General features: G+C 40.5%; 1 protein-coding gene across 3 annotated transcripts in view; it reads right to left on the bottom strand.

Annotated features, from left to right (window-relative positions):
* The window catches only part of OGDHL (oxoglutarate dehydrogenase L), a 235275-nt gene that overhangs the window by 147178 nt on the left and 63407 nt on the right, over positions 1-24690 (bottom strand). For 2 of the 3 annotated variants that reach the window (XM_089680055.1, XM_089680053.1), the window contains exon 2: positions 19881-20101. In XM_089680055.1, coding sequence (XP_089536181.1) covers positions 19881-20087 — 207 coding nt within the window. In that variant the 5' untranslated portion in view covers positions 20088-20101. The remainder of the gene's footprint in view (positions 1-19880; positions 20102-24690) is intronic. The other variant, XM_089680054.1, reaches the window with a different exon arrangement.

Below are 24690 nucleotides of genomic sequence, written 5' to 3'. Positions count from 1 at the left end.
CTACACAGAGCTCTAGGAGGCACTCTGCACATGCTCAGTTTGGTATGTATTGCTAGAGAATTGCTTTACTTTTTGGGAGGGTGTATGCTATCGGCACAGAGCCAATCAGCACTGACCAGACAGTGGTCAGGGGTTCTACATCTTTCTACAGGATAATAAAATTCCTCCTAGAAGCTGTAACCAGTGCTCTGCTGGACACTGAAAGTAGTCACAAGACTGCTGATGAGAAAAAGGTATTTATCAGTTTATATCTACTAAAATAATTGCACTTTCATGTTGTGTATACTGTGGGAGACCAGATATAGTGAATGCAGGGTCCTGGGTTTAGTAACACTTTAACAATGCTCATGCTCCCTAGGGACTGGCAAGCTCTAGCTTTGACTCAGCAGGTGAATTTATCAGAACAGTCACTCTTCTGAAACAATCACTTGTGTTTGTAAATTAGAACCACAGTATTTTTAGCAGCTAAGAATATATAGGTAAATATGAAAAAGAGGTCACCCTGTTGTTGGAAAATAAACAATATATTCAGATGCAATATCCTGTATTTTACCGGACTAAAACATTTTAGTCTTAAACATAATACAAATAAAATTATTTCACAATTCCATAATTTTAACAATGCTCAGGACATTTGTGCAGTATTGGTAATAAAGTGAACAGTACAACTGAAAAATGTTATAGCTTCATTTATGCATCTTGTTTAAGTAATATTGTCTGCTACCCCTCTCCTTCCGCTTACCCAACAAATCAAATTCAAAACACTAACAGCTTACAAAGCCATGCACATCTCTGCCCCCAATTACATCACCAATCTAGTCTCAAAATACCAACCAAATTGTTCTCTTCGTTCCTCCTGAGACCTCCTGTTCTCTAGTTCCCTTGTCACCTCCAGGACTTCTCCAGAACTTCTTCCATCCTCTGGAACTTCCTATCCCAATCTGTCTGACTATCTCCTACTCTATCCACCTTTAGATGATCCCTGAAACCCCATATCTTTAGAGAAGCCTATCCTGCCTCCACCTAACAACTGTACTTTTATTTTCTCCATCAGCTCACCCTCCACAGTTATTACCTTTTCAATCACTTGACCCCCATTTTAGATTGTAATCTCTAATGAGCAGGGCCATCTGATTCCTTCTGTATTGAATTGTATTGTAACTGTACTGTCTGCCTCCATCTTGTAAAGACCTGTGCAAACTATTGGCACTATATAAATCCTGTATGATATTAATAATATACAGTACATACTATAATTATACATAACAATGCTTACATAAAAAATATACACCAAGGGCAGGGGAGGGTAGGTTACTTTAAGTCACAGAGGCTAGGCTGACAGCATAAGGGCACTTTTTAGTTAAAATGTGCAGTTGTGTTCAAAATAATAGCAGTCAGACATCACTAACCTGATCAATCACTGTTTTTGGTAGAAATTATATTTCTACATGGCAAATAATTTACTAGCAGGTGTAGTAGAGTAATAGAAATCCAACAGACCCGACAGTCATGATATGCATGCTGCTGATTCTGTGTAATTGAATCACTAATTGAAAGGGGCATGTTCAAAATAATAGCAGTGTGGAGTTCTATTAGTTAGGTCATTCATTCTTTGAAAAACAGGTGGCAATTATTGCCCTTATTTAAGGAAGGAAGGCAGCAAATGTTGTACATGCTGGTTACAGTGCATTTCTCTCTGAAATTCTGAGGAAAATGGGTCGTTCCAGACGAAATGTGCTCAATGGCCCCCCTATATTCTCTCGATCAGGTAATTAGGTAATTTAAGCAAGTAGAGTGAAATATTCACATACTGCTATTCAACAAAACATTGTAACTCTTACATGTGTGTAATCTCTCTACATCATTAGAAAATGCAGAAGTACCCATGATCCTGAGAGTGAAGCATCCATGTAAGCAGCCAAAACAAAGACCTTTTCATTAAACCATTTTTGTCATAATGTTCACTTTATTAGAGAAGTCTGGGATTTGTGAAAAAAAACCCAAAAAACATTATAACCACCTAAGTGTCAGGGGTCCAGGTATGACCAGAGATGTGTGGACTGACACAGGGAAACGCAGGCTTCAAGTATGGTGTAAAAGTAATATAATTTATTTAAGGTTACACAATACACAGGGCACACAGTGCAAAACCAAACCAAACCTTAAACTAGTCTCAATATGTGCGGGAACACAAGTGTAGTCAGGCAGGCCGGGTCAGTAACTATCGGGTAGACAAGGTACAAAGGAGCAGGCAGGAGAAAGGTCAGGAATAGCCGGGGTCGGTGCAGGCAGAGTTCTGGCAGAGTCCGGATCAGGCAGGAAGCAGACAGGATGCAGGTACAGGGGCTCATGGGGAACAACACCAAGGCACTGATTGCAGGCCTGGTCCTGCTTAAATACACCTCCTGCAATCAGCCTCAGGTGATGGCTTGATTGCAGGAGTGAGACCCAGGCTGCTAAAAGCACCGTCTGGTAGGAGCTGGTACTGCAGCCCACAGAGCAAGTGAGCCACAGCACCACCAGTGGTGAGCCCATTCCTGACACTAAGTGGAAGCAGCATCAGACTGATGCTGCATCTGTCCCCTGCTGGCTCCAGAGCAAGAACTGGGCAATCAAACACAGCTGATCGCTCAGCTCTTGGTGTTCAGGTTGCAGAGAGCAGTGACTGTCAGTCACCAGCTCTCTGCTGCACCTCTCACTGAAAAACCTGGGTGAGGAGGGGGCAGGCGTGGCGCTCTCAGAGGCTGAGCCAGCTGCTAGTCCACGTATCTGGGTGAATCCTGACTGTAAAATTGTGATCTTTCCCAAACATGGACTGGCTCTGTGACATCAGCCAGCAGAGGGCTTTAGCCTGCTGTCGGCTGAAAATGGGTCACAGAACTGCAGAACAAAACTGCAGTTCTGTGATCCATAGGAGAAGTACAGCCAAAAATGCTTTGGCTATACTTCTCCTTTAAGTGATAGGTTCAGAGTTACAAGATAAGTGTGGGAATAAAAAAAATTCATACTCAACTAGATGGTTGCATCGTCGATCTGTGAATGGAGGAGGTAATGTTGTGACTAATCAGACTTGCCCCCATTCACAGACTGTGTTACAGCAGTGTGATTAATGGCTTGCTCTGGGGGCATTCAGAATGGAGAAGAAGCCCAGTGCAGCAGCAGGAGACCCCAGAAGAGCAGGATCGGGGCTGTTGTGTGCAAAACCATTGCACAGAACAGGTAAGTATGAGATCTTTATTATTTTAATAAAAAAACAAAAGTAACCTTTACAATAACTTATACTACAGTGTACCTGTAGGTAAAATGAATATTGTGCATCGCTTAGGAGATACAGCAGCCTGAAGAAACGGCATACTAGTGCCATCCCTTCAGAGTTGTGTGCGATGGCCGAGACTCGGTGCGCATGTGCAGGAGTGACGTCATCGCGGCTGGGGCAATCAAGCGGCCGCAGCCCGGGAACCAGGAAGGAAGACCAGGTGAAGATGGAAGCCTCTGCAGCAGTGCAAGTGCACCGCTGGAGGGCTTTGTTTAAAGCAAAGTCCTTCGTAATGTGCTAGTATGCGACGCATACCAGCACATGATGCCTTCGTCTTGCAGGGGAATTTTTTTTTTTATAGCTTACTACCGCTTTAAAGCAGAACTAAAGTCCTCTCTTGCATGTCACATCTGTCACAAAACTTCTTGCAGTATACACTTTCAACATCTTTCAAATACCAAGAGTTTAGTAAAGTGTGGCATTGTAACTCCTGGGAGGGAGAGCTTTCTCAGAACAATAGTGGCTGAAAAACATTTTATCTTCAGTTTTATATTCTCAATATTCCTCTTTTTACAGTTATGATATACTCTAAATAACTGCAAGAAACCACATGTCTGTCTTTCTGAAAGCAATCTGAATGAAGGACTGGATAAAAAAAATTCTTGAAAAAGTAGTATAGTCCATAAAACTGTGAGGTTTGGCTAGGAAGTTCGAAGTCCTTCAAAATGGCTTTGCTGGGAAAAATACACCAAACATTAACCAACAGAGCTGTAACCTATAAAAGTTGTTTATGATTAGCAGGCTTTCATGCACTTACTGTAATTACTGAGCCTCCCGTTTTGCAGCTAGGGACTCACTATTTAAACTGCTCATGTACAATAAGAGTGATTAATGAGATAAAAGAGTGAGACAGCACAATCCTCTGACCTCTCACTTCTCATTCTGCTGCACCAAATTAACTTTGGTCAGATCAGCACATATGGAGTATACATCAGCCAATACGTGACACGTCCCAGTTACGGGAATGTATCGTATCTGCAATGTTTTAACTATACAAGTAGAAAAGATTAACCTGAGATACCGTATATCACACACTCTTAAGAAGCCATAGTTGTCCATTACAATCAGCTTCCTGCTTTGTAGTGCAGCACAACGCTGCTGCACCACTGCACCTTTTTCCAATGCATGGCTGTGGGTCTGACAACCAACTAAAAACAATGCACTCCCTTTGTGGCAGATATCCTCTGTTATGCAGACAAGCTGAGGAAATACAAGAGCAAAATTATGAGTAAAACATGAGTAAACAAAAAAAAACACCTTTTAAATTTCCTTATTTGTAATTTGCTTATTCACGTTTAGGCTGACCCTTGCTTTACCGTCTTATTTTATTGTCACAGATTATACGCACGTAAATCACATCTCCCCTGAATAGTAGGTTGTATTATAGCTAGAATAATTTGTTTATATGCTGTAAATGTGTGCACTATACAGTTCACACACATTTTTTGTGCCAGGAAGATCCAGCATTCATACACCAATGCTGTGTACCAGGACCCTAGCGCTGTTGTTTTATGCCATTTTGTGTAGTTTTGGCTTTTTGATTGGGGTTATCTAGTTGGTAAGGTTGAATAAAGACATCAGTCCATCCATTTCAGTGTGGGTGTGTGTATACATTTATGTCTCTAATACACCCCTGTATACTGATTACACTAAGATGCCCATTTAAAAGTTTTTTGAATTTGCCAACACTTCCCGCTGAAGCCACCAAGTGTGGAAGGGAGTTCCACATCCTTACCACTCTAACAGTAAAGAGCCCCTTATGCAGTTTAAGGTTAAAATGTTTCTCATACAACTTCATTGAGTGACCACGTAGCCTCTTGAGCAACCTGAGATTGAACAGTTTTCTTCCTATGCTCACGATTTAGATATTTATAGAATATATTGCGATCATATCTCCTTTTAACCTCTTCCCTATTGCCAATAAACGGGCAGACAGGAGCACTTCTGATGCGGGTGGACGTGTCTAAAGTGTCCCCCCCCCTGCATCCATTGCTTGTGCTTGCTCCCTGGGAATAGTAGGAAACAAGATGTCACTTCCTGACATCATTGCTTACTACTTGTGAAATCTGTGAATGATCATAGAGGTCACATGGTAAAAGGCTATTCACAACAGCCTTGTAACATGTGACAAGCTGTGACCAATCACAGCTCGCACAGTATTTCCCAATGGCTGCAGGAATGCAGCCAGAGAGAAGGATAAATGATTGCTTTTACAGCCTTTATAGGTATAAAAGCAATCAGTGTAAAAAAAGAAAAAACAAAATCTTCATCACCCCCCACAAGTAGTATGGTGGCAGTATGTAAAAAAAAACAAACCAAATAATTGTTTTGTTTTTTTTTATGAAAAAGATAGATGAATACATTTTGGAAGAGATTATTTATTTGCAAACTTTAATAAGAAAAACAAATTTTTTCAATATTTTTGGTATTTTTCATTTATATAGCAAAAAAATAAAAATCGCAGTGGTGAATAAATACCACCAAAATAAAGTTTTATCTGTCTCAAAAAAATGCTAACAATTTCATATGGGTATTGCATGACTGCACAATTGTCTTTCAAAGTGTGATAGCACTGAAAGCTGAAAATTTGCCTGGACTGGATGGGGGTGAAAGTGTCCGGACTTGAAGTGGTTAAGCATCTTTTCTCCAGGAAAACAAGCCTAGAGGATGTAGCCTTTCCTCATAACGAAGGTCTTCCAGCCAAGGGGCGTACTGACAACTCATGGGGCCCCTGGGCAATAAGGGATCATGGGGCCTGTGTCCTTTCCCAAACTAAAAAAAGCCTATGAAAAAGGTACCAGGGGCATCTCATGGGGTCCCCTATTGACCCCGGGCCCTCAGGCAGTGCCCGAGTTTCCAAATGGTCAGTTCGCCCCTGCTCCAGCCCCCTTATTAGTTTGGATGCCCTTCTCTGGACTCTCTCCAGTACCATCACATCGTTCCTGAGGACTGGTGACCAGAACTGAAGGGTATCCTCAAGATGCAGCCAAACCAGAGTTTTATAAAGAGGCAGAATTAAAGTTTTATCTCTTGAGCAAATCCCCCTTTTAAAGCATGCTAATATTCTGTTGGCTTTGCTTGCTGCAGCTTGGCATTGCATGCTATTGCTGAGTCTGTCATAAACTAGGACCCCCAGGCCATTTTCTATCTTTGATACCCCCACCCCAGGGGTTTGGGATCCCCCCCGCAGGGGTTTGGGGTCCCCCCAGCGTGTAGCTTGTATTAATATTTTTAGTCCCGAAATTTATTATTTTACATTTCCCTACATTCAACTTAATTTCTCATTTCTTTGTCAGTTATTTTGTTAATGTCTTTCAATGAAGTTTCAATATCCTGTTGTGAAGCTGTGGTCCTGCTTAGCTTTGTATCATCAGAAAACACAAAGATTTAACTATATACACAAACCTCTCTATCTTTTATGAACAAGTTAAACAAAATTGTTCCCAAGACAGAGCTCCAGACCATTCAGAAGATAAGCTATTTATCACCACCCTCCGGAGGTGTTTCTGTAACCAATTTTTTATCCAGGTACATACACTACAATTGATACCAAGAGACCTCAATTTGTAAACTAAGCATTTATGGGGTACCGTGTCAAATGTTTTGTCGAAGTCACTACATCCACAGGCTTTCCTCTATCCAGATTACAGCTCACTTCCTCATAGAATGTTAGCAGGTTGGTCTGGCAAGAACAATCCTTTCTTAAACCCATGCTGATTACTGCTAATTGTATTATTTTCATCAGCAAATTCTTGCAGGTGGTCTCTTATCATTCCCCCTGTAGTTTTCTGTTATGTACCTTTGCCCTTTTTTTAATACTGGCACCACATTAGCTTTACGTCAATCTGCTAGTACCATTCCTGTTAGTAAATTGTCCTTGAAGATTAGGAATAACGGTCTAGCAATGACTTGGTTACGTTTTTCAAGTCTTTTAAGAACACTAGTTTCCATTAGCCACAAGGGCACACTCCTTGCTGTGTTGCTAATTCTATTGTCTTGCCTATTATACCCCTCCTTTTCCATAGTATATGGTGAGGAAAAGAACATATTTAATACATTTGCTTTCTCCCTGTCACTTGTAACCAACTTCAACTGACTATCCTTTATGGGGTCAATATGCTCCGACTTTGCTTTTCTACTAATTTTATATTAAAGAAAAATTTGGGGGATTCTTTTTACCCTCCTCTGCTATGTGTTTCTTGTGGTCTGTTTTCGCTGCCCAAATTACACTCTTACATTTCTTATTACATTCTTTGTAATATTAGAATGCTGAAGATGTCCTCTCGTCCTTAGATTTTGTTAAAGGACATTTTTTTCTATTTAATTTGCTTTTTTTATGCTGTATTTTAGGCACCCAGGTTTAACCCTAGTACTTTTATATTTATTTATTGCCCATTGGAATACAACGACTTATGCCATTAATTAATATGTTTTTAACGCACTCCCAGTTTTTCTCCATATGTTGTGTTTCTAGAGTATCTTCCCATTTAATGTTGTGCAGAATGCTGCACAGTTTAGTAAAACTTGCTCTCTTGCAATTCAATGTACATGCCCTACCCTCGTGTCTGCTTTTCCTATGATTTATAGCAAACGTAATTGCCCTGTTATTGCTACTTCCTAAATTATCCTTTACTTCCACGTCCACTATCAGCTTTGGGCTTTTAGTAATTAGTAGGTCAAGCAGAGCCTTGTTTCTAGTTGGGGCATCCACCAATTGACACATAAAATTGTCCGACAAGACATTTAAGAAGTGGCGACCCTTAGAGAATTGAGTAGTTTCATCTGCTGAGTCAATGTCTGGATGATTCAACTCTCCCATGATGATAATATTGCCATGCCTCACTGTTAATTCTAATTGTGCAAGGAGATCTGTCACCTCTTTAACCTTTAGGTTAGGGGACCTATAACATATACCCACAATTTCCCTTGTTTCTTATCTTTGAAGCTCCAGCCAAAAGGGATTCCACCCCCTCCATTGCCCCGTTAGTAATGTTATCCCTTGTGCTTACTGGTAAATCACTCATAACGTACATGCATACCTCTCCCCCTCCAGTCATGTGTACTGGCAGGTCTCAGTTACTCCCATGAAGTTGAAATCCTCCTCATGCATTAGTAGTTCCAGTTCCTCCACCATTTTATTTACCAAACTCCTAGCATTAGTGAGCATGCCTTTTTGTATGGCCGCATATTATTTTATCCCTGTTTGTTCTGAGACTGTGATTGGGCACCTTCTGCCCTTTGCTCTCTAGCCTGAAAAGCTTCCTTTACCTCTGATTCCTCCCCCAACCCCATTACCTTGTTTAAAAGTACCTCTAACTTTTTGGCCATCTTCTCCCTCAACAGAGCTTCACCCTCCCCATTTAGTGCAATCTGTCCCTGCTACAGAGCCAGTAACTGAAAAGTCACCCCAGTTCTCTGGGGACCGAAAACCCTCCTTCCTACACCAGTTCCTCAGCCACTTGTTGAGTTCCCCAAGTTCTTGCTGCCTCGCTGGTGTCGTCTCCCTAAACTCAGGTTTCTTTCTCACTGCATAAGTTTTTTCACTAGGATTCCCTGTTATTTTGGTGCATTCATTCCATCTAATATAAGCCTACCAAGGTCTACTGTAGATAAAACATTATTACAGCATTATTCTGCCATACCATACTTCATGGTAGGGTTGATGCATTTATGATGATGCACATCGAGTACATTTGACCTTTTTTAAGGCCTCTTTCACACAGCCGGGTTGGTGTGGCAACCAGTCTCCTATGACAAGAATCTGCAGATTCTTGCTGTTGGAATGACCAATGAAACTAATGGAAATCTGTCCCTGTCCGCAGCTAACCGCTTTCTATAAGGCTACTTGTGAAGTGGCAGCACCAACTCGGCTGTGTGAAAGGGCCTATTAGTTTCAGTATTTGAATATAGCTTCTATATAATCATTATGTGTAGACTTTTTGATTTCATCAAAAAATTTTAAAAATAATATTTTTACCCAAACTGTGTTTCTCTATCCTCTTTCAGAATAAGGCATTGCCCCTCATCATAGAGTGGTGCATATGCAACCTTTGCTTTATTCAAGGCCTGTTCATACCATCCACATTGGCCTGTGCTGCGAACCCTTAATCAATGCAGTCCCAAGGCATAAACAAGGCTATTTGCCTTATGTCCTAATAGTTTGTGTGTTGAAAAAAGTAAGACTTGATGTACTTTTTTTCAGCAAAGCGAAAACTAACAAAAAGTGCACAAACCTTGCGCATTACCTCAGTAAACCACTGACAGTGCACACCAACAACTGCAGTATAATGTAGCTGCTGGTGTGAACAACACCTCAAAGCTACACTTGTAACACTGTAAAGAAAGCACAAAGGATAAAATAAGGAGCTCACAGACAATGTCCCATTTCTCAGTTAACGTCCCTTCCCACCCACTCAGATGACCCAGTTCTGTTTACAAATGCACAGTATGTGGTGCAAGATCAGAACACACTTATTCTAACCATTACATCATGCCAGTGTTTTTTAATTTGAATTAAGAACTTTAGTACCCGCTGAAAGCAAACCTAAAGCCAAACCACTTTTTCTAAAGCCAAATGTTTTAACAAATTTGGATACAGTATGGAATGACTCCCCCCCAATCTTTTTTTTTTTTGCGATCTGTGCCATTCAAGAGATTTCCACTTACTACCTGTCCCATAAATACCAAGGCAAATTCCTCCAAATGGAGGCAAATTGCCTCTTGGACATTTGGATTTTCCCTAATTTCAGTCACTCTAGCAAGTGAGTATAAAGACAAAAATTAAAAATATTTTGGCTTTATACACACTTTGCTGTATACATGTGGGAGCAACCAAAAGTGGCTAGGAAATCAATACGTCCTCTATACCCTGAGAAGCAATTTGATTCCCAAAGTTTAAATTGTCTGAATAAAGTGGGGCAGATATAAGATTCAAAGGGGTAGGTAGCGCTGTGATTGTGCTGGAAAATTTTTTTTCTAAAGCGGTTCTAAACCCTAAATATTTTTCACCTTAATGCATTCCCTGTCATTCCTTCCCTTTATTATTTAAAAAAAAATAGAATTTACCATCATTATAAAAGTGGTTCTAACACAAGAGGTTTTTTCTTTAGTGCATCCTATGCATTAAGGTAAAAAAAACCTTCAGCATGCAGCTCTCCCGTAGCCCCCCTAAATACTCACCTGAGCCTAATCTCGATCCAGAGATGTGCATGAGGGCAGTGGCTCTCTCTCCTCATTGGAGAGAGCCAGGAGCCATTGGTTCCTGCTGCTGTTAATCACAGCCAGTGAACAGAGAGGGATGTTGGGGCCGAGCCATGCTCTGTATGCTAATGCAGGGCTTGAAATTTCCACTCGCTCGCATTTGGCAAGTGAAAATAACATGGGGACGAGTGTGTCCCAGGTGCCGCATCGGAGGGTGGGGGGTGGGTGCTACCAGCAGCACCAACCTGCCCCGAGTACTGTGTTGAGGGGGGACGCATTGCTAATGCCGTTCCTCAGTGACAGGAGTGATCGCAGTTTCGCTCCTGTCACAGGGAACAGCTGCTGACATTTTCTGGAGGGAGGACTAGGCTTTCTCCTCCCTCCTGCCTGCAGGGGGCAATAGACAGCCGGCACTAAGGAGTGAAGGAAGAGTGTCCTTCCTCTCTCCCCTTATCACCTGATTTAAAGGGGGACTCTGATGGGGACACCCGATGTAAAGGGGGACACCTGATGGGGACACCCGATGTAAAGGGGGACACCTGATGGGGACACCCGATGTAAAGGGGGACTCCGACGGGGACACCCGATGTAAAGGGGGACTCCGACGGGGACACCCGATGTAAAGGGGGACTCCGACGGGGACACCCGATGTAAAGGGGGACTCCGACGGGGACACCCGATGTAAAGGGGGACTCCGACGGGGACACCCGATGTAAAGGGGGACTCCGACGGGGACACCCGATGTAAAGGGGGACTCCGACGGGGACACCCGATGTAAAGGGGGACTCCGACGGGGACACCCGATGTAAAGGGGGACTCCGACGGGGACACCCGATGTAAAGGGGGACTCCGACGGGGACACCCGATGTAAAGGGGGACTCCGACGGGGACACCCGATGTAAAGGGGGACTGCGACGGGGACACCCGATTTAAAGGTGGACTGCGACGGGGACACCCGATGTAAAGGGGGACTGCGATGGGGACACCCAACGTAAAGGGAGACTCTGATGGGGACACCCAACGTAAAGGGGGACACCTTATGTAAAGGAGGACTCTGATGGGGACAATTATCTTCATTTTAGGTTTACATTGTTTTAGGTTAACCACTTGCCCTCTAGACTCTATTAAGCTATTGCTGTTATGTTTAAATTGACATAATAAAGCTATGTTATAATTGCTGTTTTTTATATTTTGGACCCTTTATTCTAAAGAAAAATGTAATTTCATAAGCTTTAAGGGCGCATGGTTAGGGGATGGGCCTGGGGTGGGGTTGGAGGCGGACCTGGGCAAGGTTTGGTGGGGCAACTGGTGGAGAATAAGGTTTTTGCCTGGCTAGGGCAGCACACACAAGGCACTTGGCAGGGGGGATGGGCCAAGAGCACCAGCGGAGGATCTGAGAAAAGCAGGAGCACAGCTGCTTTGTGTAAAACCATTATCTAGACCGGGTAAGTATAACATGTTTATTTAAAAAAAAAATTCAGCCTTTATAACGACTTTACAACAGTAGTAGTTTTAACATGGGTTTAATATACATGCTGTGTATTGCAGAAGAGTATTAGATTGGAATGTGTAATATATAAAAGGAGAGCTGTTTAAGGGTGTTACTGTATGCTTGTGTTCCAAAAAACAAATGTGTGTTTGGGGTAGTGCTGGGAGGGGTTAGACTCTGATTTTTGCTCTGTGTATCCTTGTTTGGGAGATTCTCCCCTCTATTTGACCCGGTTACCAAGACAAAAATTGGTGGTGGTTGTGGGAGGATCAATACATTTTGAATTGTCATCGGAAACCATAAGAAAGGAAAAATACCCATGGGGAAAAATCTTCCTATGACAACTCTCTACAATTTTGTTCACTTTAGATTTTCTTTTATTTGCTGGCTCATCTACAGTCTACTCACTGAGACAAAGACAGCAAAAAGTAACTTGATAGGGGTCCTTATTCATTCATACACTGTATTAAAGTGAACCAAGGCGCTTCCTCTCCTCTGATTACTCCAACTCACTCAAATACAATTGGAACGCTCCTTTTGTTTTTTTTATTTATGCAAGGGATGCATGCAATGAGATATCGAAGTATCTCTCACGACTGGGCAGACATGCCATGAGTATAAGACTAGGAAGAAACCCACAGTGTCTGTGTACACATAAAACTGTGCAACCTCCATGCACATGCACAGAAGGCAGCAAGTCTCTCCCAGTCTGTGGGAACTAACAGAGACCCACTTCTTTCTGAGCATGCGTGGTAAAAACACCCAATTCTGTGCATGTGCAGACATGCTGTGGGTCTTTGTCAGGTCCCGTAGATCTGACAAACACCTTTGACCTGTCTACGCATACAGAGAATTTCAGTCCAAGATAGCAGCGCAGGAGCAGAGCCACTAAGAGGAATTTTAGGCTGGAAGGAGGACAACGGTGGACTCCATAGGTTAGTAAATATGTTTTTTTTTTCAATTATATATAGGAGTTACATGGAAATAAAAATACAGAAGCTGGGTAGGGTGGAGTTCCTTGTTAAACCAAAAAACAAACAAAATGTTAGGTTTACATACATATTAGGGTTGCATACATTTATATAGAGGTAAAAAAAAATCTGAGTTAGCAGGTCCTTTAATGTAGATAAGAAAATACAGTCACTACAGATATGGACAAGTTTCCATGTAAATAAGGCTCCTTCTGCTAAGACAACAACACACCTTCAGTTTACAATGCAGCTGCACAATACTCTCATGTAGGAAGGATCAAGTTGTAGAAAGGAGAACAGACCATCCAGACAAATTGAGGCGCTTACTGGGCTGCAAAGATTGATTACTGGATTGAATCATGTCTCCAAATAGAATTAATATGCTCCAGACAAAGGATCCCTGGAATGAAAGCGCTTAAAGTCAGGTTGAGCGGCTTACAAAACTGCGGCAACATTCAGACAGAAATACATCACTGTCATAAATAGAGTTAATGGAAGATTTTGCCATCAGGCCTGAAATACTTAAGAATAAGCTTTCAGGAAAACAATGCCGATACTGGAAATGACTCTTGAATAAAAGCAGAACGCTCAATAAAATACCCCGAACTATAAACTCATTTCATAAAGGTCATTTATAAATGGAGCCACTATGAAAAAGACACGGGCGTTAGTATGCTACAAGTCTTGCATCCTAAGTTCCGAGCAATAATAAGGAACATTGTTCATCGGAAATATTTTTTTATGCATACCTATTGCCAATATTCATAAGGTCTTATTGGTCAGACTTTAAAAGCTGCACTGACACTTTAAACCTTAATACTGTATAAGCATTTAAAGTCAAGGCATAACTGTGAACCCTTCTCCTTTTCTGCACAGCCAGACATTGGTACTAACAGTCACAGAAATATGAAACTGTCAGAGCTGCTATTAGGTAACACAGAGAGGACTGTAGGATTGCATTTGTGTAACATCTTCCTTTTTGCCCTCCACTCTCACATTTTAACAGTTAATGCACACTGACTATTTGCCTGATTTATCCAATGCATAGTATGATGAAAACAGAAAAGAGGATTGGAGATTACATTTCAAGTGGTTGTGTGGCTTTAGGTTACTCCAAGCATTTTTTTATATATATACATGGCATATAGAAAGGCAAAAGAACAATAAGAAATTGTATAGTTGTGTAAAGGCCACTCTGATAAAAGTTGTGTCCTTGGCCATAGACATTACTCAGAAAGACAGTAAACTTCTTTAATGTAAAAGGTTTCAGTAGAAAATTATGCACACATGAGGTCTCCAAATGTTGTCAGTTGAGTAACATTAAAATTTGAAGGAGAAGTACAGCCAAAGATTGTTTGGCTGTACTTCTCCTGTGGAGCACTAAAGTCCACTGTCAGCTGACATCACTCAGCAGGTCCAGGCTGGGGAAAGATTCTGACTTTAAAGTCGGGATCCACCCAGATCCCTGGACCACAGCTGGCTCAGCCTCTCAGCGATCCACTGAGAGCCTGAGCCAGCCACTCCTGCTCCCTTCACAGCCCAGTGCTCCTGTGAGCACTGGGTGGGGCAAAGCAGATGGCGATGACTGACACAGTACTCTCTGCTCAGAGCGGCGGGGAGAACTGAGCGATTAAGTGGTGTCTGATCAATCAGTTCTCAACCTTAGAGCCAGTGGGGGACAGATGCAGCATTGGATCAATGCTGCATCCACCTAGGAAGATAGAATTAAAAAAAAAAAATCTCAAACTTCTCTTTTAAAGTATATAGGTGGTGATGAGCTATAAAAATAAAAATAAACACACACCACTTTATCATCAAAACATGCAGGTTTGGTGGAATTTTGATCAATGTGTGAGCTCCCCCGCTCAACAGCACTTGACTGTTTCATCTGCTGAAGGAACAAGTTGGAAAATTCTTATTGAGCAGCGGCCACAGCCATTTGGCTAATCAGTGTATTCTGACAGTGGTGGGTGGGGTTGGGTAAGGGAGATGGGGGGATTAAGTCTTCCATCCTCCTCGTTTTTGTGAATGGAAGAATTTTTCAGGTTTTTTTTTCTGTTCAACTCACAACTCCTTCCCTCCTAACAGCTATACTAACTAACCTGTGGAAGAAAGATTTGTATACTTAGCTATTTTCAGGCTGCCCTGGTCCTGTTTCCAGCTTCATGAGAGAAGAGGGCATGCCGACAATGGATGGGACATAGTAAGCCTATAGGTAATGTCACTGCTTCCAAGCATTCCAGCCATTGTCAAGCGTTCTCTCCTCTCCTTTGCAGCGGCACTGGCTAAGACTAGGTTCACACCTATGCAATTTACGTTTGATCCATTTCTGCAGTGCTTTTGTGGTGCGTTTTTGATGTGGTTTTCGTTTTTTATTCAACTTGTTGCTTGGCAGAACAAAACGCATCAAAAACACACTACATGCTTTTCTGTTAAGTCTCCATTGAAGTCTATAGAACCAAAAACACAATATTTTGCATTTAAAAAAGTCACTGATCTTTTCCAAAAAACACCCTGGGTGAAAATGCAGAGATGTGAACCTTTCCCATATGAAATCATGTTAAATGGACTGCTATGCATTTCTGAAAAACGCATAGGTGTGAACCTAGACTAACACAGGGAAGATCACATAACCAGAGAGGAGCAGTTTGAAAAAAAAGGTAAGTACAGAGACCTTTCCTAGCCAGGTTAGTGGGCATAGGTATTAGGAGGAAGCAGTTTTAAGTTAGATATATTGCAGAATTCTATTTTAAGACTGCCATGATACACTTGAAGCATAGCAATGACAATACACTTCCAACACTAACAATACACTTCCATGCCATGCTATTTATAACTTTTATGATTGTTGCTGTACTTAAGGCAAGGAGTATCCATTGGAAGGAGGACTCTTGTTTAATATTTGGCCAAAAATAGGGCACATTGCAGGCCACTTCATACTTTTGTTATGGTACCAACAGATAGAAAATACAAAAGCTATTTCACAAAACTTCAAATGGCTACAGATGCTGTTAAAAGGCCAGTCCCAGATTTGTTGGATCTGCAATAAAATATAGGCATTCTGTCACATGGAGAGAGTGAACTTTTAACCACATCCTGATCCCATGACTCACACTTTTAGCATTTATATTTATTGTAAACTACAAGCATACTAAATAACTATATAACACTGCAATAAGACGTTATTGATTTGCAATGGAAACAAACATATCCTCCTAAGTAAGCAGAACTATGTGCTAGCACAGCTGTCTATGCATAGGAATTTAAGCGAATAAAGTGGTTGTAAAGGCTTGACATTTTTTACCCTAAGTGTCACTAAACCCACAACAGTAAAATCAGTCTGTATATGCACTAAAGCATGCTTGTTATACTGTGGAACCTAAGTGGTTAATCCTCTGCTGTTTGATCCTGACTTCTCTGATCCTCCCCTTCTTCCAGTGTCCCCCCTCTTATCTCCTGATAAGACCTATTGTGTGGAGACACTCTGAACAGACTCAGTTTAGTGTGTATTGCTAGAGGGTTTTATTTTTTCTTGGGAGGGTGCACGTGATCAGCACAGGGCCAATCAGCACTGTCCAGACAGAGGTCAGGGGTTCTACATCCTCCTGGAGCAGAAAGAAAACTCCTCCTACAAGCTTTAACATGTGCTCTGCTGGACACTGATAGAAGTCACAAGTCTGCTCTAACTGCTAATGAGAAAAGGTATTTATTAGTTTATATTTACTAAAATAAATGCATTCCCATGTAGTGTGTACTGTGGGAGACCAGATAGTGTGAATGCAGGGTCCGGGGTTTAGTAACATTTTAATGCTAGTGATGCACCGATACACCGGCCACTGAAAATTGTCAACAATAAATAGGGTTATCAATGATTTGCTGATAGAAAAAAGAGAAAGATAATGCCGATGTTTTTTTTTTTTTTTTTTTAGACAATCAGTTCACCTTTCATAAAATGTTACACCCATACTCAGGGTGTAATGTAACATATTATGTAAGGACCGGCCCCTGCTCCTCCCGATGCCTCTTTGACAGCTAGCGGGGGATCTTCTCCCACTAGCTGTCAAAATTTTTTAAAAAACGCAGCCAAGCAGGGCTCCATCCGACACTGAGAGCTGTGGTAGTTCCTTGATTCTTCCTGTCAGAGTGTATTGGCTGTATGGGCAAGCAGATATACTGACAGGTCTGCAGAGTCCTGCATGGCACCAGCGATCAGCAGATGCTTTCCAGGCTTCTGCAAAAAAAAAAAATATATATATATATATATAAATGCACTTTTTTTTACCTGCAAAAAAAGTGCATTTATTATCTTTTGTCAAAAAGTGAATTTACCATTTAAATTATTGTGCAGTGTGTGTATATATTTAAAAAAGAAAAAAAAACTTTCAGTTTTCAGCCAAGTGCATCCTAAATTTTCAGTTTCGGTCCAGAATTTTCATTTTGGTGCACTGCTACTTAATGCATTTCCTGTCCATCTACAGTGGCTCTCTCTCCTCACAGAAGCAGCAGCAGGAGGAGCCATTGGTTCCTGCTGTTGTCGATCAAATTCTGTGACCATAGAGAGGGGGTGAGGCCAAGCCTTGCTGTCTTTGCCTATGGAAGCAGGAAGCGCGGCTCGGGATCACGCTTGCAGGTGAGCCACTATGAGAAGCGGCTTCCTATAGGGATGCACCGAGAAGAGAAGGAGCAGACAGAACTGGTGGGGGACCCAAGAACAGCAGCTTTGGGCAGCTGTGTGCAAAACCATTGCATAGAGCAGGTAAGTATAACATACTTGTTTTGGGTTTTTTTTATTTTTTTTTTATTTTAATATGAAGCTTTACTTTTATGTCTTTTGGCAGTTGATGAATGTGTACACAGGTTTACCTTAAAAGTAAAAATACAATTTCAAACAATAGATTATCTGTACACAAATCTGTACTTATCACATAAACTATAGCTCTAATATTCAAGCCATAATAAAACATGTCTATTTACTGTAATAATGGTTATGTAATATTCTTTCAACATTCTGTGGTTCAGTAGTCAGCTGGTGTCTTACTTATAATAACAACTTTGTAATTCACCATAGTTTGTACTTAAAGTAGTTCTAAAGGCTCAATGTTTTTTACCTTCATGCATTCTATGCATGAAGGTAAAAAACCTGTGTACAACAGCCCCCCCGATCCTTACCTGAGCCCCCTCAGATCCAGCGACGTTCTTGTCAGCCTCTGCTGTCTGAGGACTCTTCCTCCTAATTGGCGAATGTCGATCACAGCCAGTGAGCCAATGAGGAGAGAGCGGGGGGCTCTTATGGACACATAGAGCAGCATCTCGGAGACGAGCACGCAACAATGCCCCCAGGGCGAGCAGCTTTCCCTGGGGGCACTGCTCGCGGGGGAGGAGCCAGGAGCGCCAGTGGGTACCCAAAAAGAAGAGGATTGGGGCTGATCTGTGCAAAACCACTGCACAGAGCAGGTAAATATAGACATGTTTTTGAAAGAAAAAAAAACAAAGCTTTAGTGTTACTTTAACCCTAGCAATAAACTTCATATCTGTCAAGTACACCATTTAAAACATTTTCTTATCCGTTTGCTAACTGCAAAAAATCTGATGGTCATGTCAGCAATTTAGAGCTTTCCTGTGTCCTCCACACATTTCCAGTGTTACCTCAAACAGGCCATCTAGCTCTTATCTTGGATCAAAGAATGAATAGCCTATAAAGCCCTATACACACAATGAAAATATCAGACGAATCATCGTCAAGTTTCTTTTTGCATGCTAGTCTCATTACGAAAGTGAAAAGGTTATTAAAGATACAAAAAATCTTGTACGACACAATAAAAATTCGAAAGTGATGTAATGTGTTGTATTTGTATTGTATTTTCAAACAAAAACTGTACTGATTAAATGAAAATACTACAATCTGGTATCGTACCAGAAAAAGTTTTGTGCTTCTCCCTTTGAATAATTTCGGATGAAACCTGTGTACTAACAATCAGATTATCAAACGATCGCTTCGAAAGTGGCTTTTTTTTTGTACGATTTTCTGACCGTGTGTACTAGGCTAAAATTGTAGAGATCTTGGAGTAGGGGTGGTTGAGTGGTTTACCGGGAGACACTGGACAGGGCTTACAAAACCCAGTTCACAAAAATTCTGAGTGTTGTCAGCCCACAAGAGGACTTCATAGCTGTGTATATTCCTGGCAGTTCAACAGGTATTTTTTGTACTTGCAGGGTCTTTGATTTTCAACCTTACATAATTCTGGAACCAAAATTAAATAGTGCAATGGAAACAAATGCTACACACTGGGTAAATTTGATTATCAGTCAACTGAATTTTATTATTTAACTATATTCTTCAGTAATGTTTTTTTTAATTCAGTTAATGCATGTAAACTTAGAACAATGATGATCATAAACTGAAATACATGGACTAGGAAGATAGGTGGAGGATGATAGGAATTACCACAAGGATGGTTCCACCCAGCTTTTAGGATGATCTAGTTTTTCTCATGGAAATTACTAAATATAATGGATCAACAGCTAGTAAACTCGTTACATTATCTTTGCATGCCCAGTAAAATGCTGGCTAACTTTTCGTTTATAATAAATTTGGATATTATTAGCTAATAGTCACCTTAATATAATATATATTTTTTTTACATATATTACTTTTTTTTTTAAAATACTCTGTTAACATCCCAGGCTTGTTCATCGAGAAAAGCTTTGACTAAACTTTTGTTTTTTATTTTATATTAGATGTTAATAGATGAATGTGTATGTTGATTTTTCAATTATTTTACTTTTTACAATTGTATTTAAAAGGAAACTCCAAATTTTTTCTGTGACATGGAACCTGTTGCAAGAAAAGTTTGATTGGCATCTCAAAAAAAAAAAAAAAATGTATTTTTTACTCTCACTTTACCTCGTGAACGCTCTTCGGATTCTCCAGCCATGCATAGTACATTTCTTCTACATAACTTGAGTTGATTCCGCTTAAAAACGGCTCTTGGACTCCAGAAGAATATACACAACATCTCGGTAGTAATGTCCGTGAGTTAACTGTTGATCTCACCAGCACACCAAAACCACATGGCTGCAATTTAACAGCAAGTGACCTGAGGAGGCTCATCTTCACACATCTACCTGCAAAGAAGATGAATTACAACATAAACAGAATAAAATGAACTCCTACAGACATTAGGCAATGTGACTATGTGGCTACCAAAATATAACTAAATGTGGCACCACATCAGTAATGCTGTTAAGTATAACAGCAAGGGGCATTTTAATTATAGGAGTTAGGACGACCAGCTCCGATATTAATAATCCAGCAATGAGATCTTACTGAAAAGTGCAGGGGATACTGTCCCTTTCCCTAGGGAGGCTTTGGGTGTTCCCACCCACCAGTGCATTTTCCAGCGTCTTGTGCTGCATTCTCAATAATATAAACTTATTGAAAGCCCAACAGGGAGAGTGGGATCCCTCATATTAGCTGCATTATTCACATTTTGACAGACAATAAACTGTCAAATCTACTAAAAACTAAGAGCTTCTAAGAGCTTCATATAATATAATTGAATTTGGCTCATATTTTTCAGGGTTTGTGGACTTTAAAACTCATTTCTCCTTCCACCATGTACAGCAGCGCCTAAGTTACAAGTCACAAACACTGCATGCAATAATAAAAATGAAATGCAGAGAAATGGCTGTTCACCATACATATTTATGACTGCATGTTGTGCCTTGCCTTGGGTTCTCCTCCAAATATAAGGCCTTCTGGGACTCACAAATGGTAAGTTAATTCTAAATTCACTTTTAAAATGGTTTTCAACTCAAGATTTACTATAATTTTTGCAGTTGCTTAACAGGTACAATATATTTGCATCATGTAAAGATTCTTACTCTTATTAAAGTGTCATAAGCCCACATCATTAATAACTATCAATAAATGATGTATTACATGCTGTTCATACTCAGTCACTATGGGATTTGTTTTCCGTATTCTGAAAAAAACCTGGTTGATTCTGCTGTTCTCTACCTCCCCCACTTCTGTTGGATTTTGCAGTACAGTGTTAGAAACAATTGAGTACTGTCCGTGATACTTTTTTTATTTGCACTAACATACTATTTTGAGGACAAGCTTTCGGGGTATGTCCCCTTCTTCAAGGTCTAAGCAGTACTATTACAAATCACAAAGTTTAAGCAAAATGTTAGAAGGGATTGAGAAAAAAAAAAAAAAAAAAGGCTACAGATAAGATACATCAAAAGCGAGGGGGGGAGGGGGGGGAATACCCGAAAGCTTGTCCTCAAAATTGTATGTTAGTGCAAATGAAAAAAGTATCACAGACAGTACTCAATTGTTTCTGTCGCAAATGCACTAATACGGCTACAATCACCTCAAGCAGGACAGTGTTGGAAGCTAATACAGATTCTCAGTTGAAAATATATATATAGTGTTGCGCTCTCAACCCTTCAATCAATATATATAAAAAGAATTATTAATGTGTATTAATAAACATAAATACTTATACTTTTGAATCTTCTGAATCAACTCAGATAAACCATGTGCATAGGGCAGTGATAAATAAACAAGAATATAAAAAAATATATAAAAATAATATATGTATATATATATAATTATATATAATATATGAAATTAATGTCCCAAAAAGTGACTTTGTGCTGGAAAAATCTTCAATAGCATTAAATCGGTGACTGCTTGTGACTCCTCCCTCAAGTGAAGATATGCGCTCACCTCATAGGTAGCCTGCAATTAGGCTATTAAAGCTTGCGGTTCACCTCCTTTGGAACCTGCTTGTTAAGAACTCCTGTTACAAGATATCCATGGAATGCGACATATACTATGGAATAAATCTCCTCTCATAGGGTGCGATTCCTCTATTTTTTCGTCTCCATGCAGTTCTCCATATACAAAAAAGATCTTGACATGGTGCTTTATCGTTTTAAAAGCTTGACTTTTATTTGCTATAAGGTATGGCACTCACATGTATTCGGATAGTGGTAGTACAAATGTGATCCCAGACTGCCGCTGACTGCCGGAGCTGTGCGCTCGTGGTCCGGCAAACGGACTGACTCCCTCCGAGTGACGTTAACAGTCCCACCCCTACGCGTTACGCCACTGGTCACGTGGCTTCATCAGGGGGATTTGATTGGTCCATCACTCGTGTATTGCCGGCTTATAAAGCACGGCTCCGCCATTTTATTGACTATCTAATGGGGGCAGCCATTTTCCTAGAGATAAATGGGACACTTATAATACATTGATTCATTTGATTATAGCAACACTGTAATCATCCCGGAGGGGTACATAGCATCACAACCCCGCAGTCAGCTCGGATTTATCTATTTTTATCCCACATCATGAGTGCATCCCTCTATGGAATATGCAAATATAGGCGAAATATAAAACATATAAAATTACATTACAAATTACAAAAATGCATTAATTTAATCCATAATACAAAACAATTAATTATTAAAATAAAATAAAAATAAATAATACATTTCAAAATAATATTATAAAAATGTTAAAAAATATAGTTGATTGAAAAATATGCACTGGCCCATATACCAACACACATGTATATATAAATGTGCCTGTAATGACCTAGAACAAGCACTATTGGGAAACTAGTCTGATAAGGTGTATGCATGGTGGGAGCAGAGTGCGCCCTAGTATGCCTCCACCACACCCCATCCAACTGCTATATATATATATACATGTGTATATCAATGAATCCAGCGCACACTTCCCAATCTACATATCACTAATAAAACATGATAAATCAAAATCTTTGTTTAATCCTCCTGGCGCTAAACTACCCAACTCATAAATCCAAAATGATTCTTTTTTACTTATTTCACGTACTAAATTATCCCCTCTCCAGTGTGAATAATGTTTTTTTTGAGAGCGCAACACTATATATATATTTTCATTTCACGTTTTTCACATTGGTAGTTATGTGCTAGAGGTTTGCGATCCAACATTAGAAATTTTTGTTTATCCTTTGGCTCGCAAGATTTCTTTCAAATATTCGAAACAGATTCTCAGTTGTCAGTGTATTTCTACCCTGTGTATTTCCTCCCTATAAGCCCTTGTGACTATAAAGTCACACGTGGGTGTGTACAGTACATACAGGGGTAATTGACAATCAATGGAAGACTGTAATATGGTTCCATGAATTGAGCTTCACATTGTTCCCAACCATCAGACGTGTTTACATGTGGCAAACACTATTCCAAGCTTACTACCAGAACTGTGATGTGCCAACGGTAAAGCATGGTGACAACACAATCATGGTTTGGGCAGCCATATCTTTATATTCTGCAGGCCCCATCATCACCTTGAAAGGAAGAGTCACTGCCAGTGACTTTTGCACAAAATTTTGCCCAACCATGTGCACTCCATGGTACAGACATTGTTTCCCAAAAACAGCACCATTTGCCAAGATGATAATGCTCCAATTCACACAGCTGGTGTTGCCAAATCACTGTTTGACAAGCATGCAGAGGAAGTCTTGCATCTTCCCTCGGCTCCACAGTCATCGGACCTCAATATCATAGAGCCACTATGGTCCATTTTGGAGTACCAGGTTAAGGCTTATTTTCTGCCTCTGGCATCTCTGAGAACTGGAATGATTTTTTTCATGAAGAGTGGTATTAGATTTTTTTTTTATCCACCACTCAAGACTTACACTTGTCAATTACCAGGGGAATTCAGGCCGTTTTGGAACCCAAAGGCAGTGCAACACCATATTACGCAACAATTCTTTTACCTGGTATTTCCAAGATTTAGTCTTACCTCTGTATGTTATAGCAAACAGATATATCCACTATACCCTATTAAAAAAACAGGAAGGATGAAAACACCACACATATAAAATAGGATGGGCAAGGTGGAGACAATGGGTTTATATACTAAAGCCAAATAGGCTACATAGTTGGTAAAGTTGAATAAAGTCACCAGTCCATCCAGTTCAACCTAAGTATCTATGACTACTGCCTTTCAGATCCATGATCGCTGAAAAACACACATCTAAAAGTTTTGTGAACTTATCTACACTCTGCACTGACACAACCAACTGCAGAAGGGAACTCCACATCCTTACTGCTCCGACAGTAAAGAACCCTTTACACAGTTTAGGAATGAACTCATTCATTTCAAACTTGATTGTGTGGCTGCATGTCTATTGTAGAGACCTAAGATAAAATAGTTTTCTCCCACAATTCATTTCTGTGATCATATCCCCTCTTAAGTGTCCTCCAGCCCCCATATTAGTTTTGTTGCCCTCCCTCAGTTGCACTCTCCCCAGTTCAAGCACATCCTTCCTGAGAATTGGTAACCAGAACTGGAAAGCACACTCAAGATGTGGCCAAACCAGAGTTTTTTAAAGTTTTAGTGGTAGTTTTATCTCCTTATACCCTTTTGTTATGCATGCTATTGCTGAGTCTGTCATCTTTAAAAACCCCCAACTCCTTTTCCATCTTCGAATACACCAGAGGCTCTCCACAAAGCATGTAAACTGCAAAAATATTTTTAGTGCATTTTGCTACCTTAAACTTCATCTGCCATTTAGTTGCCTGTCCTTCTATCCACTTTGTAAGGGAATTTTCAGAATGCAAGAGCATTTCCCCTTAGCTTAGTTAATGTATGGAAGCTGGACAGACTTCCATTATAGTGTTTTTTTTTCTTGAACGTGACTGGGAATGCC

The sequence above is a fragment of the Staurois parvus genome, unplaced genomic scaffold, assembly GCF_062004578.1.
Source record: "Staurois parvus isolate SC_StPar_1 unplaced genomic scaffold, SC_StPar_1.0 ptg000234l, whole genome shotgun sequence".
Lineage (NCBI taxonomy): Eukaryota > Metazoa > Chordata > Amphibia > Anura > Ranidae > Staurois > Staurois parvus.
The sequence above is the reverse complement of the archived record's forward strand: the minus strand, read 5'-3'. Positions and strand labels throughout refer to the sequence as shown.